Source organism: Anser anser (assembly GCF_964211835.1).
Source record: "Anser anser genome assembly, chromosome: 21".
In the NCBI taxonomy this organism is placed as follows: Eukaryota; Metazoa; Chordata; class Aves; order Anseriformes; family Anatidae; genus Anser; species Anser anser.
In genome coordinates, this window is record NC_139742.1 from 12,206,723 (window position 1) to 12,221,722 (window position 15,000).

At 53.0% G+C, this 15,000-nt stretch overlaps 1 protein-coding gene and 1 long non-coding RNA gene across 13 annotated transcripts in view; one reads left to right on the forward strand and one right to left on the reverse strand.

The window, feature by feature from the left end:
* LOC310884845 overlaps positions 1-3,710 on the reverse strand; it is a 28,879-nt gene extending 25,169 nt beyond the window's left edge. Inside the window, exon 1 of one of the 2 annotated variants that reach the window (XR_014574428.1) lies at positions 1-3,710. This exon is cut by the window's left edge and continues 23,613 nt beyond it. This is a non-coding gene — a long non-coding RNA (uncharacterized lncRNA). The other variant, XR_014574429.1, reaches the window with a different exon arrangement.
* PBX3 (PBX homeobox 3) overlaps positions 1-15,000 on the forward strand; it is a 114,829-nt gene that overhangs the window by 89,877 nt on the left and 9,952 nt on the right. For all 11 annotated transcript variants that reach the window (XM_083807271.1, XM_083807278.1, XM_083807272.1 and 8 more), the window contains 3 exons: positions 3,722-3,963; positions 9,061-9,251; positions 11,243-11,378. In XM_083807271.1, coding sequence (XP_083663397.1) covers positions 3,722-3,963; positions 9,061-9,251; positions 11,243-11,378 — 569 coding nt within the window. The remainder of the gene's footprint in view (positions 1-3,721; positions 3,964-9,060; positions 9,252-11,242; positions 11,379-15,000) is intronic.

A 15,000-nucleotide genomic window follows, 5' to 3' on the forward strand; every position in this document is an offset into this window, starting at 1 on the left:
GCTGAAAGATATGCTAAAACTGTGGTCTTATAACAAAGCCAAGTTCATTGTTAAACAATGTTTTAGTGTCTGTTTATGTGATTTGTCTAAATCATTGAGATACTGAAATGAACGTTGTAGTTATAAGCAGATTAAAATCAGTAGCACACATGCTTTTTATTAACTTATAATGCACTATTGTCACCAAGGATACTAGATTTTAAATATTGTGCAGACCCAAGTGTACGTACGCTATTAGTGAACAGTCGTGGATCTCCGGAGGACTTGCTAAGGCAGCCCCTGAGCGCGTTATGGATGGAGGGGCTCGCCTCTGGTCAGCGCTGCCTGCTGGCTGCCGCCTCGCCACGACCCTCGCGCTTCCGCTGCCGCTAGCGCAGCTGCAGCCCTCCTGGAGGTGATGTATTGTTGTGTTCTTTCCAGTCCGCGCTGCACCTTAATTCCACGATGCATTGAAAGGTCAGTGAGCTAAACAGTAATAAACTCATAGGTTGATATACTGAGGAATAAAAGAGGGAAACAATAGCCACTGAGTGTGAGCTTATATGTCAAAAAATACATATATTATCGCCGTATTCAAACGACGAGTAATTTATAAAGGCAGGTGCTGGTAGGAGCAAACATGTTGCCAGCGAATAGCGAGAGCTTTCCTCCTGGCTGAGGAGCCCTGGCGGTGCTCTGGCTCCTCGGATGGCATTACAGCGTTGAACCTGCAGCCGAGCACGCTGCTGCAACGCGCGGGCTGCTGCGGAGCTGCGCCTTCTCCCGGACTGAGGGGAGCTCATCGGCGCTGCTGCCGCCGCCCCCAGGGACTCCAGGCCCTGCCAGGCGTGCTGGCCTGCTCCCCACAGCTCCTCAGGAAAGATCGGAGTTAACGCACAGCTTAATTCTCGTTGAGAATCAGTTAATCAACTTATGGCTTTGCCGTTCGAATGAACGATGCGGCTCACTCAGGGGCAAAACAAATGTTGCCTCCCCGCACGAACACTTCGTCATCCCTTTGTCTGCGGGCTGCCGGCAGGCTCACGCTCTCTGGGCGGGATGCCTCGGACGCGGGGGTATCACTTAACACTGAGATGAGCACCGTCTGCCAGCCCCGTCACCTGCTCTGGAGATACGCACTAGGGTTGCGTGCAAGACACCTCTGTGGCTTCGTCATTGTTTTTATCTGCTGGATTTCTTCCTCTTGTGCTCTGGGGCCTCTCACTGCCGTTGACTCCGTTAGTCTCCGTTGCAGACATCGTCTTTTGCATTTCAACCTTGGGGAACATCCGCTGTCCTTTGTCAATTTACACAAGGAGGGTTGGGGGTTTTGAATATTAATTTAAGTCTGGATGGATAGTGTCATTTTGGACAAAGCCCTGTAATCCTTGGCCTGTACTCAGGAGAAAATGATGCTGAAATCACAGCAATTGTACCAAATTACTGCACTGCAGATTTTGGCCCGCCATCTCGCAGCATCGGGGGAGATGAGCGGGACTGGTGCTGTGATACTGGAAGGGTGCATAAATTTCATAGCAGAAATGCAGCTGGAGAAAACCAGCTGGAGTAGAGCACAGGAAGCACAGGCTGAGAAAGAGTCCAGAAGCAAAAAAAGAAATAACAGTAGGAATCATCCGCAAGAAGGGACTGCGAGCTAGAGTGGATTAAAACCAGAACGTTGTTAAACATATGACCAGACCAGAAAAGCAGTAAGATAAACAGGAGGCATACCTCACTGACACGGTGCAGAAATACCAGCCCACACTAGCCGGAATGCCTTGGATTTTTGCCTTGGCTGTGCACGAGCAACGCAGCAAGCCTCAGGGAAACGCGGGGCGCAAGGGCCGGGGCGGTGCTGGTGCAGCCCTGCCTGATGGGAGCCGGGGCCAGGGGCTCCCGACCCGGGCTGGCCACCACGGGGCCGCGGCGCTGGGCATCGCCCTCCCTCCGCAGGCACGCACGGAGCAGCACGGGTGGCCGTGGCCGTGGCCGTGGCCGTGGCCGTGGCCGGGCTGTCCCGGTGCGTGCACCCAGGGGCGCGCTGTGGCGATGCACTCTATTTTCAAACCCCGTGAACCTCTAAACGGGCAACTGAAATAAGTTAAAGCGACGATGAGACATTTTTATTGTTCCCATGAAATTATATGGAATTATAGTTTTAAATGAAGGTGACGGGTTTAAAATGTGTATTTTAGAGCAAAGTTAACGCTGTGCTCTCTCGAGTCAGGGAGGCTGGCCAGGCAGGGGTCACTGCACATTGTGCAGAGCATTTCGGACATCATGGAGCAGTCTGTATGGGAGCGGCCGCTGGTCCTGCACAGAAAGCAGCACCGCTGTGCTCAGCTGTGCGTGTGGCTGCTGCGGGTGCTGCTGCCACGTCTGGCGCTGCCTGCTCGGAGCCTGCACCGCTGCGAGCAGCAAAGACGGGCACAGGTGCCCTGCGAGCGTGCTGGGGGCAGCGGCAGACCCCCGGGACCCGCAGCAGCCAGCATGCCAGTGCCTGCTCTTACACAGATGTAAAGAGGTTAATTGGGCTGGGATGTACATGGCTGCATTACATCTTTAATGGAAATGTTGATTCAAGAAGCCACGGCTCTAGTGATTTCTATACGACTGTAATTATTTTTAAACTTTGTTTTCGGCATTGTTGATAACAGCTTGGCACCGTGCCCGTATACCCTGATTAAACTTACAAATTGTCAGCCTTGATCTATAGGATGCAGAAGAGATTGCTGACTGAGCATCACTTTGGAAATTCTGGATTTAAAACAGAAATTAGATTTAAAATATTGTTCCCAACAACGAGTGCAAGAGCACCAGCAATTTTAACCACACTGAATACCCCAGCATCATGATCGCAACTAAATTCCCGCACGGAGAGGGGCAGCTCAGTCCCGTGGTGTGTGTGCCCAGTGCCCGGGCCAGTCCTGCGCCTGCTGCTGCCTCCTTGCCGTTGCTCCCCGTGGCAGTCCTTTCTGAGCCATCGCCTTGATTCTGTCTCAGCCCTTTCCCCTTCCCTACAGGAGATTTCAGCACAGGGCACCTGTGTGGAGCCAGGGACTCCTGGCACACGTAGGGACGGTTGCATCCACGTGCCTGGTACCAGTGGGAGCTTTGCCTGGAGTCTGCTGTAGCTCAGGGGCGAGCGGCAGCTTTTTGTCCCAGCACTTAAGGCCAATGCCTGGACCTTGTAGGAAGAATCCAATGGTGCAAGTCTCAGAATAATGTAGTGCTTGGATCCATTTGGAAGGAAATGAGAAGCAAATCAATTATTTCCAAATAAATAATGCACTTACTTTTACCACGTGGTCTTGCATCAAAGTGATATAATGTATAGGGATAATGCCAGCCTTGTGTAGATTTAGATATGTCTTGGAAAACAACCGGAAGGCACACGCATCTGTACTCACGTGAATATTCTTTTAATACTTACAATGAAGTGTTTAAAAATTCTGCAGGGTCCTTTAAAAGCTGGAGGAAGACATTCTTGCTCTTTATGGGAACCGATGGGGTTCTGTGGGATGGCTGGGAGCCCACAGAGTTTGTCTGCCCGAGTTTCATGGCCTTTCCTGGGAGGACAGGGCTGCCTGGGTGCCGCAGGGCACGGCAGGGTGGAGGATGGCCAGGGCAGGTCCGACGCTGCAGGGCCACAGGGCCATGGCACCTCGTGTGAGCGGGCAGAGCCTGGCAGATGCAAGAAATACTGACTGTATTTTCTCTTGTTCTCTCTTTTCTGCCCAAGGTTTGAGCATCCGAGGAGCCCAGGAGGAAGACCCTCCCGATCCCCAGCTAATGAGACTAGACAATATGCTTCTGGCAGAAGGAGTCTCAGGTCCGGAGAAAGGTGGGGGATCGGCAGCAGCAGCTGCAGCCGCAGCAGCCTCTGGAGGGTCTTCAGATAACTCTATTGAACACTCAGATTACAGAGCCAAATTGACCCAGATCAGACAAATCTATCACACAGAGCTGGAGAAATATGAACAGGTCAGACATCAGCCTCTCAGTTGTACGTGTACCTGCCGCTGCTCTCGCACTTCTTATCGCCAACCCGCCGCCCAGGGCCCCGTCAGCGCGCCCCGCGCCCCTGCCGCCCCGCACTCCCTGCAGGGGCTGGGCACCCACCCGCGTCCCTGGGGCCACACGCTGGTGTTCGCTGGGCGCAGGGCACATGTCTTGCATGCCTGAGTGTTTTCTGTTGTCTGTAGCCGCATAAAAGCAACACGAACACCTGAGCTGGTGCTCCTGCTTTTGGAGCCAGCCCTGGGTGGGACAGAACCGGAGAGCTCCCGGTACTCAGCGCCACTCGGGAGCCCGCTCGGGACACGCCGTGAGCGCACGTGGGCTGGGGCCACGTGGGTGCCTGTGGTGAGCGGGCACGAGGAGGCAGAGGCGTGGGGCTGCGCCGGGGGGGCTGCACCCGGGCTGGGCTTTGGGAGCTGCCCCAGCGGGAAGGGGACAGGGAGGTCCTGGTGAAACCCTCCTGGGCTGGCGCCAGCCCTCAGTGCCCCTGCCTGCATCGGGGGTGCGCTGCAGAGCACCGTGGTAAGAAGCTCGACGCTGGGTCTCAGCGACCCGTCACGTGCGCTGCTCGGGGGGCTCAGGGAGACGCGAGGCGTGCTGCCTGCTGCTGTGGGCACAGCCAGTCACCCGCAGGGGCGGGGGGACCCTCTCCTCACCCCCTCTCTGGTTTCTCAGTGAACATCCACATCAGAGCACAGGGGGAGGGAAGAATGGTGTGAGACCTCCGGCCCTTGCAAGCCTCAAGCAGTGTCTTTGTTTTCCTCTTCGAGAGGTGTCCTAATAAAGCTCGCAAACCCTGAGCCTAATCAGCTCAGCAAAACCTCATCAGCTGGTGGTTTCCCAAGCTGAGCGCGGGGAAGTCCTGCACTTGCCCCCAGCCCATCATGGCAAAGCATCGGTCTGAACAGACCAAAACCACAAAAGAGATGTGGAGGCAGTGATGAAACCGCTTGAAGCCGCGAGGGCAGAGAACCGTGCACCGCGCTGCCCGCGCTTGCTCCCCGCTGTGCCGCGGCACGCTTCCCCTCGGCTTTGCCGCGCAGGGCTGGGCTGCCTTGCCAGTGGGGCCCTTATTTTCAGTTTCCTGCTTTTTTCTGGTGAAGACCCTCTGAAAGGTCCCTGTCTGCTTGGCTGTGTGTTTTTGTGCTATTGGAAACAAAGGCCTGGTCTCTGAGAGGCAGCGGTGCTGCAGCAGCCCGTGCTGTGGCGGGGGCGGCGCGGGGCGGTGTCCTCACGGCCTCCTGCTGCAGGCACCAGCGGGACGTGGCCCGGGCGGCGCGCTCCCTGCGCCGGTGGCTCTGCCCGCTCTGTAGCTGCCTCCTTCTCCCTGCTGTTCAAGGGGTGCAGCGCCTTTGTGCAAATGTTTTCTCCTTCGAGTGACCTCCACTCCTCCCGCAAGGACACCAAACATCCCGTGAGGACCCTTGAGCTCTCCTGGCGCAGTGGTGCCCCAGCGTGCCGCCTGTAGTGCCTACCTGGGGATGGCCACCAGATTAATGAGCACTGTCCAGCAGGAGCATGTCTTTTCAAAGCACAGGGACACAAGCTGGAGATAGAACTGGGGCCAAAGCAAACGCAGGTCGATGCTTACAGCCGTTTGCTGGCAAGTGTCCTTTGACTCTAACAAGTTTGATGATGTGGGGGAACCACTAGCATTTTTAGCCCTGTAGCTCCATTTACAAAGGTTTCAGCTGAAATGTCACAGCCATCCGTCCACACCACAGGAAACTTTGGAGGATGCTCAGATGCTGCGAGGAGAAAGAGAGAGAGGTGGAGTTGTTCTGAAACATGTACGCTTCCCCCTGTTGATCCTGACACCCAGCAATGTCTGCTCTACAGAAATATGATAATTTCCCCAGCCTTGCAGCAAACTGTCTCCTACCAGTTTGTCTCAAAACAGCGCCTGTCTCAGCAGCTGAGAGGCAGCCGGGACTCTGCATCCCTGCCTCCAGCGGCTGCGAGCTCCCGGAGCGGGGCTGCCCTCCCGCAGGCGGGCAGGGGCCGGGGTCGGGGCGCACAGCGCAGCCCCGCTGCCGAGCAGGGGCAGCTCCTGCCCTCGCCTCGCTCGCCCGCGCGCCTCCCGCCCCGCCGCAGCCGGCAGCAGACGCTGAAGCGTCTTTCTGAAGACGCTTTCCAGACGGAGTTTGATCCTGACATTTGTTGCCAGTTAGGGGAATGCACTCGGAGAAAAAAAAAAGAGAAAGGAAAATGGAAAGTGTGTCACGCCATCACACAACTCTCCCCTCGCCGTGTGCCAGGAGAAATGGTCGTACACAGGCAGCTCTTTCCATAATTTACAGCTACTATAATAGAGATGACATATTGAAAGCTATCTTCTATAATTACACTGAAATACATTTTTTGCTGTAGGCAAAAGTACTGTAAGGGTCCCAGGCCTCCCGGAGCAGCTGGGAACCTGCTTTCTGAGTTCACAAATGTCTTCTGGATTCACCCCAAGCTGGGGTGAAGTGTGGCCCTTCGGAGGACACCAGCAACCCTCAGAGCACTGTGGCACTGTGCGGCTGGAGACTGTTTTGGGCCATTTCCTCTCTGTTCCTTGCATTTGTCTGAGGAGTCTTGATTAAGCATTAAGGCGAGCAGAAGCATCCTCCGCTCCTACAAGGTTTCTGAGCAGGTTAACAAGGCCATCACTTATAACCTGACATTATTAATAACGTCTCAGGCACCAAGCAGAGGCCTGAAAAATAGTACTGAAAAAGGGATCAAGTAGCTCGGACGCTATAAATAAACAAGAGAAAACAAGACAAAGCATTGGTGTCTTCTGAGCTTACTTCCACTCTGCTGGGCTGCAGTAACTCCACAGATGGGAGATACCGGGGAAAATAAATTAAAAGCAGGCCTTTTAAATAGATGTAGGCAAACTAAATATTATCAAGCATTCCAAGGAAACTCAGGGAAAGATTTTTGCTTCTTGAAATTAAGAAACTCACTTTAGCTTTGAAACATACAATTTTTGGTATCATATTTGTGGTGAAATATTTTTCACAGAACAGAAGTACCCGAAATTATTTTTAAATAACAGTTACTGTTTTAATAGTACTTTAGGAATGAACTCCCCAGGTCTGCACAGGTCTCGCTGCGTGGTGAGAGGCCGGCGGCCAGCAGGGGTGGGCACTCTGCGGCAATCTGGGGAGCCTGGAAAGTCAAAACAGAAAGGAGAAAAACTATGCAAATGACAAACGAGGATTAGACAGGTCAAGTTCCTTACCCTGACGCTCAGACTGTGGTGGGCAGTCCCAGGTGGGCAGCTGCCGGGAGGAGCCCGTCGCACCCGCAGTGCCTGCAGCGCCCGGTGCCAGCCGCCTGCGGTGGCACGCGTGGGGCACCCTGCTCCGCGCCTCGGCCGAACGCTGCCTCCACACGGTGCGGCGAGGATGTAAATTACCCTGTAATTTACTTTCAGTAGTGTAAAGAAAAAAAAAAATCACTTTGCCTGAAGTGTATGCATCTTTCTTAAGGGTGTACCCAGATTTTAATTATCTAAATGTAAATACTTAACGAATTTTACTTAGAGTAATGAGCTAAAGTGCACACTACATAAATGAGATGTTCTAATTAATCATGTATGAACTACTGGTTTAAAGAAAAGCTATGTGAATTCTGTGAATGTTGGGCTATTGCCAAATTGCTAATCAGCATTTGCATTCATAGATGGCTTCACTTAATAAGTTGTGAGACGTTCAGCAAATGTTATAGGAAATTATGAGTTTTTAGATGCATAAACTTTTCACTTTTAACTCTTTCCCTCACATAATCTGTTGAAACACAGGAAAACCACTGAAAACGTAGTTGTAAGACAAGTCGTAGTGATATTTTCAACCCTGGCTTTAGAAGAAAGAGGGGAGCTGGAATCAAACAGAAACTTAACATATGTGGTCTGAACGAGATAGTGGTACTGCTTCCCCCGCGTGATTTAGAGACTGCCGAGCATCGTGCTCGTAGCCCGTTCCGTCAGATGCACGAGAGCGAAATCCTCTGGCCTTGTTTGGAAGCGATTCCAGCTCCGCAGTGCGTGAGCAGGGCTGGCTCCTCGTGCAACCAACGTGCGTGCCTGCCGAGACCCTCAGCCCCTGCTCAGCCCTGCCTGGTGAGCGCTCGCGGGACGGGTGCTGTGTGCCCGTGAGCCCGCTGCACCAGCGCGGCGCCGAGCCCCCTCCTGCCGCTGGGCCAGGCAGGTCCCTGCCCCGGCCGCGCTCCAGCACCGTGCCGGGGAGGGAGCCCTGCGGCTGCGCCGCCGCTCTCCCGAGCAGACAGCAGGCCCGGGTTTTGTTTTTGAAAGAGATAAAGGAGACATAAATCAGCATAGTTTGTGGCAGCTTGCAGCCGGCGTGGGGGGAAGCCGGGATGCCAGCGTGACAGCCACTTGGTCATGCAGAGGCTCGGAGCAGGCAAAGCCTGCTGCTGATGCAGCCTGCAGAAGTTTATATCATTGTGTCCTTTTGCCTGCATATTCTGGGCCTGGTAGTTGATGGCTCCGAATGCTGCCCTCCCCACCGCCCCAGCAGCACTGCAAGGCCAGGCTGCTGCACGGCCTGGCTGCGATGCCACCTGCAGAAGGGAACTGCACAAGGCACCTCGGACAGGTTTCATTTCCCAAATCTGCTGCAAGGAGTTAAACTCCTACGTGCTGCTTGTCCGGGGTTCAGCCCACCTCTTGCAAGTGCTGATTGCCAGCAGTTTGTGCTCATTCACCTGCTGAGCGCACGCTGGTCCCCTCTCACATCCTTCTCCTGCCCGAATTCACATACAGGCACCCAGCAGGACCCCAGCTCCCTGCTGTGGGTTGCCTGCAGATGCCGGACACCATTTGCTTCCATGGCTGGGAAGGGGTAAGGGTGAGGAGGAGCTGTGCCAGCCGTGGCTGCTGTAGGGAGACGTAGAGCTCACATACTGGATGTGTGCGATGTGCTCCTGTGGCCACGTGCAGGGATGGGGCAGCGTGGGGATCCCCCACTACCGTTGGCACCGTGGGGTCAGATGCCAGCTTGTGTCCTTCTGCGATGACACAAAGCAGTTTCTAAGCTTCTCCTTCCTTTGCAGGCATGTAATGAATTTACCACACATGTGATGAATCTTCTCAGAGAACAGAGTCGGACACGTCCCATTTCTCCCAAGGAGATTGAAAGGATGGTGGGCATCATTCATCGAAAATTCAGCTCCATCCAGATGCAGCTCAAACAAAGTACTTGTGAAGCGGTCATGATTTTAAGGTCAAGGTTCCTTGATGCCAGGTAAGGCAGAGACGAGTACCCCATGCCCTTGCTGGGACACAGCAGCCCAGTGGAAGCCTGGCCCTCCTGGGAGCTGTGCCTGCACACAGGGCAGGCTGCTCTTCAGAGAGCTTTCATAAACATCAGCATTTTTGAACACATTTTAGTGCAAAGATTAGGTTTGTTTACCATGTGCTTGTTTGTTTACCCTGCTCATGTAGGAGTTGCATAGGGTTTGTGCAGAGAGCTGTTTTGTCACCCCAGCAGTTATTTAAATGGCTGCAGGTACCAACGTCTCACAGCATAAGGCCATAACTGGCCCCATAACGAAGAGCCCAGTTATCTGGAAGGGACGTGCCACAGGCTGAGGCTGACTGGGTTAGCAGCTGCCTGTGCCTGAGGTAAGAAAGGCGACAATGCTTTCCAAAAGCCAGATTTGCTGGCCCTTCTCCCAACAAGCTGTCGCTCGGCTAGGGTAAAGGAGGAGGCAGCACCTCGTGAACCAGCAACAGCCACCACATGTGTCCCTTGCAAAATGCTGGAGCTCAGCACTGCTGTCCGCAGCAGCTGGAGCACGCTGCTCTTTCTGGGCTGTGAGGAGATGGGCAGGCACGGATTAAGAAAAGGTTTGCAGACACGGCCAAATTTGCTGAGTAGCCCCGACAAGGTGGGATGTCGGCCCCCAGCACTATCCCTTTCCCAGGGCGCTGGCAGCTGGCCGGGCCCGGCAGCACAGGGAGAGCCCAAGCAGAGGGCGAAGGAGCCTCAGGCGCCACGCAGAGCCTGCCTGTAGCAGCTAGCTCCCGCTTCACACCTGAAAGCTGCGAGGAGCTAAACAAGAGCAAAATAATTTTATTAACAAGGAGGTCACTGGCAGGTGTGGCAAATTAGGGTAATTACAAACAGTTGGAGGAAACGTCTATGGAGAGCTCCAGTAACTGCAAAAGGTAAAGCTTGCAGATGCACATTTTAAAGTGATTTCTTTAAAAAGGAGGAAGGTAAATAAGGCAAAATGAGCGGAAGCACAGTAATGAGATAAACGGAGCTCTAGGGAGAGTCTGCCTGCTCCAGGATACAGCGTCGTTAGCAGCATCGTGATACTCCTGGAAGAGAGCGCTGGGGATTGCCGCTCGGCTGCCTGCTGGCCCGAGGCGCCGGCAGTTTGATTGCAACCAGCCCGGAGGGGAAGGGAGCTCTGAAGGAAATGTTTAACCGGTGCCTTCGTGAGGATGCGCTCAGGGAGGCGAGCAGCCGATGTCAGCGGGGAGGAAGGCAGCTGTGGCTGTGCAGGTGCTGCGGCTGCGGCCCGTGTGGAGGGGAGGTGGCACGAGGCGTGCCTGCGGCGCTGTGGCATCCTTGGGGCAGGCAGGCTGCGCCTCGCAGCGCCTCAGCGGCCCTCGGTGCCGTGTCCTGCGCGTGGCCCTCGGCAGGAGCAAGCCTGGCTGGGCCTGGCCTTGCCGAGGCCTGGCAGCTGCTGCCACAGGAAGCCAATTAGCTCGATGAGCGCTAGATAAGGACGTGGCATGAAGGGGGTCCCCCTGTGCTCACCCCAACAGCCCTTTGCAGGAGCCCTGGGTGACCTGCCAGCGAAGGGGAAGAGCTCGGTCACGCTGTTATCAGCAAAGGGAGGTTTAGCAGCGCAGAGGGCGATGTGCCCTGGGAGGCTGAGGCTGGGTCCGTGTGGGCGCTGGTGGCTCCATGCCCTCCCTCCGCTCATCTCTTCCCTGACTCCTGCTGCTGCTGGTGCCAGCCCGCTGCAGGCGGGTGGCATCTGCGCACCGCCGGGGTGAAGGCCTCTGTGGAAGCTGGGTGAGGTTGGAGGCCGCGCCTGGGCCCTGCCACGGCCGGACCCCACAGACGGGTGCTGCAGCCCTTGGCATGGAGCCCGCGGGGCCAGGCAGGTGCCGAGGTGGCCGCATGCTGCGGGTGGGCAATGGGGGCTGCTCCCACCCCGCGGCCCAGCCGGAACTGTGCACGTCTGGAACAGCTGTGGTTTTCTTGTCTCTTTTCAGGCGGAAAAGGCGCAACTTCAGTAAACAAGCCACAGAAATCTTGAATGAGTATTTTTACTCCCACCTCAGTAACCCTTACCCCAGTGAAGAAGCCAAAGAAGAGCTGGCAAAGAAATGCAGCATCACAGTATCGCAGGTAGGCAGCAGGTGGGAGTGCAGCCTCCTTCCTCCACCTCTACCTTGGCAAAGCTGCCCTCTGCCTGGCTCAGCGTGGGCTTCGACAGGGAGCTGTGATATACAGAAGGTCCCTGCCCCATGCTCCTTCCTAGTCCCTTTGACTTTACGTTACTGACCAGGAGTGGATGTGAATTTCAGCAGGGAAAGGGGGCATGGCTGAGCTCTGCAGGGAATGCAGCGTGACTGTGGGCAGCTGGGGTTGTTCCGGGGTAAGCGAGTGTGTGTGCAATGAGGAAAGTAGGAATAAGAAGGAGGTAACGTTAGCATCCTATTCTACGTCAGACTTCTCTGTACAGTCAGAGCTACTCCTAGCTGAGCCTTATCATCTGTTACAGATTCGTTACAACTTAACATTATTTTGGGGAAAGCCAGTTTATTGACAAACATATAATCTATCTCTATAGATCAGAATTTCTTTGATTAGTTGAAGTCATTTCTCCAAGCCAGGCAGGAATGCAGCCTCTCAATATTACTGAAGTGATGTGAGTGGTTTCTTTGTAGCAAAGATGAATGATGAAGACTGACTTCATTTTATCATATATAACAGATGTTACTGTAAAGTTAATGCAAGAAAAATAGTATCCCCTTAATGAGAAGGGCATGCTTTCTTTGTCTGAGGCTGTTTGTGTGTAGGCCAAAATACATGTACAGCTCCAGAGTGGCTCCTCACAGTGGTGTTCAGGCTGATGACACTGCTACATCAAGTGTTCTTTCACTGTTTCCTTCACCAGCTTAAAAAACAAAATAATATTATTCATTTCTTGTGGCCTGTATGTTTGATAGGAAGCCAAAATAATCCCACAGCAGATCTGGCTCGTACATTTGCACTGTGAGGGGAAGTTTGCATTTGGGTAGCAGAAAAGTTCACCAGCAGTGTCCGTGTTCTCCAGCTGTCCTGTTGCGGGGCTGGCATGCCATCTCCTCCCAGCTCTGCGAGCTCTGCTTATCAATATTTCAGGTCCTTTAGAGGAACAATGCCTGCGGCGAATGTGTTAACTATTAATGATTGCAGGCTTCAGTATTGGCATTATTAGCAATGCAACCTTTAGCTTTATAATTAAGACCTGAGTTGAGATTTACTTTATAGGTCTCCATTGAATCCATGAAAAATTCAGGCACTTCTATTGAAGACTTCCAAATGAAACCTCCTGTGAGACAGGCCACCCAGATCCCCAAAATCTGATCTTACTTAATTAACTTTGGAAGTGCCATCAGAAGTACAAACCCAGGCACAAAGCCATCCCATGCCGTGAAAGAAGCTGGTGGAGTCGTGTGTGTGCCTTGCTTGCTCCGCAGCTTGCAGCATGTCCCGCGCCCCTGATGGGTGGGAAGCGCGTGTGCCAGGTGCAGGTAAGAGGAGGAGGCTGGGGCAGTTTTTCCCAGTCCACTTACCACTGACTGCGGTGACAAGCAGGACTTCTGGTTTTCTTGGATAATGCTCACAGTGAGAAGGAAGCAGATGTTGCTCCAGTGAGCCTGCTGCGCGGGCAGGGCACGGTATCTGAGCTGCCCTCCTTGGTGCGGCACAGCGGGGTCTCCTCTGGGGACATCAGTGCCAAACTCACTCTCTCACATTGCTCCTTTGTCACTGCCAGATCCTGCGAGTGAGTGCAGCCCCAGCAGATACAGGGGCAGCTGCAGTGGCTGCTGGGCATCTCTCCCAGCCCGCAGGTATCGCTGCGGCTCTCGTGGATGCCTGGAGCCAGCCGAACAGCTGTAGAGTACCTGGGCAGCCTGGTGCACAGCCCTGTGTCTTGTTGCTGGTTTCTGTCTTCTTGGCACAAGATAACTTATTGAAATTCCTCCAGTAAATGGTGTTTGGAAAATCCTTCCACAAGAGCTAAGGCAGCTCGCTGCAGAGTTGGGAGGGCCAACACCGTTGATGCCAAGTTGGAGATCCCCAAAGTCCTTCAGCTCCACTGACAAAGTGTAACCGGGAAAAACACCATGGTGGAGAGCACAGTAGACTTGCTGAAGAGATATTTTGTGTCCAGCCAGGGGACAGATAGCTGTGCCTGGCAGAGGAAGGGTTAGTGGTCCTGGAGAGTTTGCAGATAAAAAGCTAGAGCATTACAAGGCTGAAGAAGCTGAAGATCATGGGATGAAACACTTGAGAATCCATAATTGATTGCTTCTAGTGCTAATAGATATGATTTCATTTTTTAATTGGTTGTTTGATAAGATTTAGTGTATATATTATAGAATGAAATAAAAGGCAGGCAGATGGTCCAAAAATGTAGCAGCAGCAGTCAGCCTGTGGCATGAATATAGGTTTGTCTCTTTAACACTTGATATGAGTGTGAATTAGTTGTTTCTTGAATCCGTTAGGAAGGCTGTGTGAGTGATGGGAGTGGCTGCGTTGCCTCCTCTGTCGCGCTCTGTACCATCCTGGGCTCTGAAGAGTGACATTTACCGACCTAGGAGCAAGGGCAGCATTAACCACAGAGCCCTGGCATTAGCTGCAGGAGGTGCAGATTAGGGGCTGTGGTGGGAGCTTCAGTGTGGCAAAAGTTGTATAAATGCTCCAGATGATGGGGAAGCCAGAAAACTGGGCAGTGTATCATCTAATATGAGAGGAGCACGCATGCGAGAGAGGGAGTGCTTCCAATCGGTTGGTTGCTTGAGTTCCTGATAGATCTGCTGTCACAGCTAGAAAATGTGAATACTATGGCTATCCTATTCTTTGATTTTCAAAGGCATTTCCAAAGGCCGTATGGCAGGACTGCAGGATTAGTTGATATTTACTAGGTTGAACTGGGCTGAAGTTGTCTTCCTTTGTACCAAAAAATGTATATATTTTGGAGGCTGTCTAGCAGAAAAGCTCTGAGCACGCACTGTAAAATAGCACAGTGCATGCTGCACTAGTGCTTGGCAGCAAAAGTCAGAGGATGTAATCCAGAAATCAGGGGTAAATTGAGCAGTCATTTAAAATACTGGCAGGAGTAGCATCGCCTGGGATAAGCAATGGCATCCAAGCGAGTGGCTGAGCTACACCTTGCGCAGGGCTTTTATGAAAAATCTCTAAGTGTACGCATTCCAGCTCTGACTGGGAGTCCCTTAGACACCGCCTTGCCTGGCACCGTGCCTTCGCTACCTGCCTGGCCACAAAGGCCCCGGAGGTGCAAAGAGCTGGGAAATGGGGTGGGGGTGGGAAGAGTTAACGGATGGCTTTCCAGACTCCTGGAGCTTTGAGTTCATGTTTGACGAAGAGGCTTTGTCCTTTTTCTGGCTGAGCTGGGCTTTCCGTGTAGCCTCTCCTAACAATGATCCAGGGTATTTCTTTCTTGTACTGTCAGTGTCTTGGAAATGCTAGGGGCAGATTCATGGCAGAGCATTTTCTCCCTCAAACACTTAATTAGTGAGTATTTTGGGTCATCCTCCCCCCAGATTGAGCAGCTGACTGGAAATCTTGCTGCCAAGGCACTTTATTGAGCTACAAAAAAATTGTCTCCCAGAATCATTTAGTTACAGATGGGAGATAGATGGTTTTAGTTTTGATATCCGTGTTTAAAATTATATGTAGAGAAGGTTTTTCAAGAAAAGCATAAAGACAAACTATTTATTAAGATGAACACCTCATA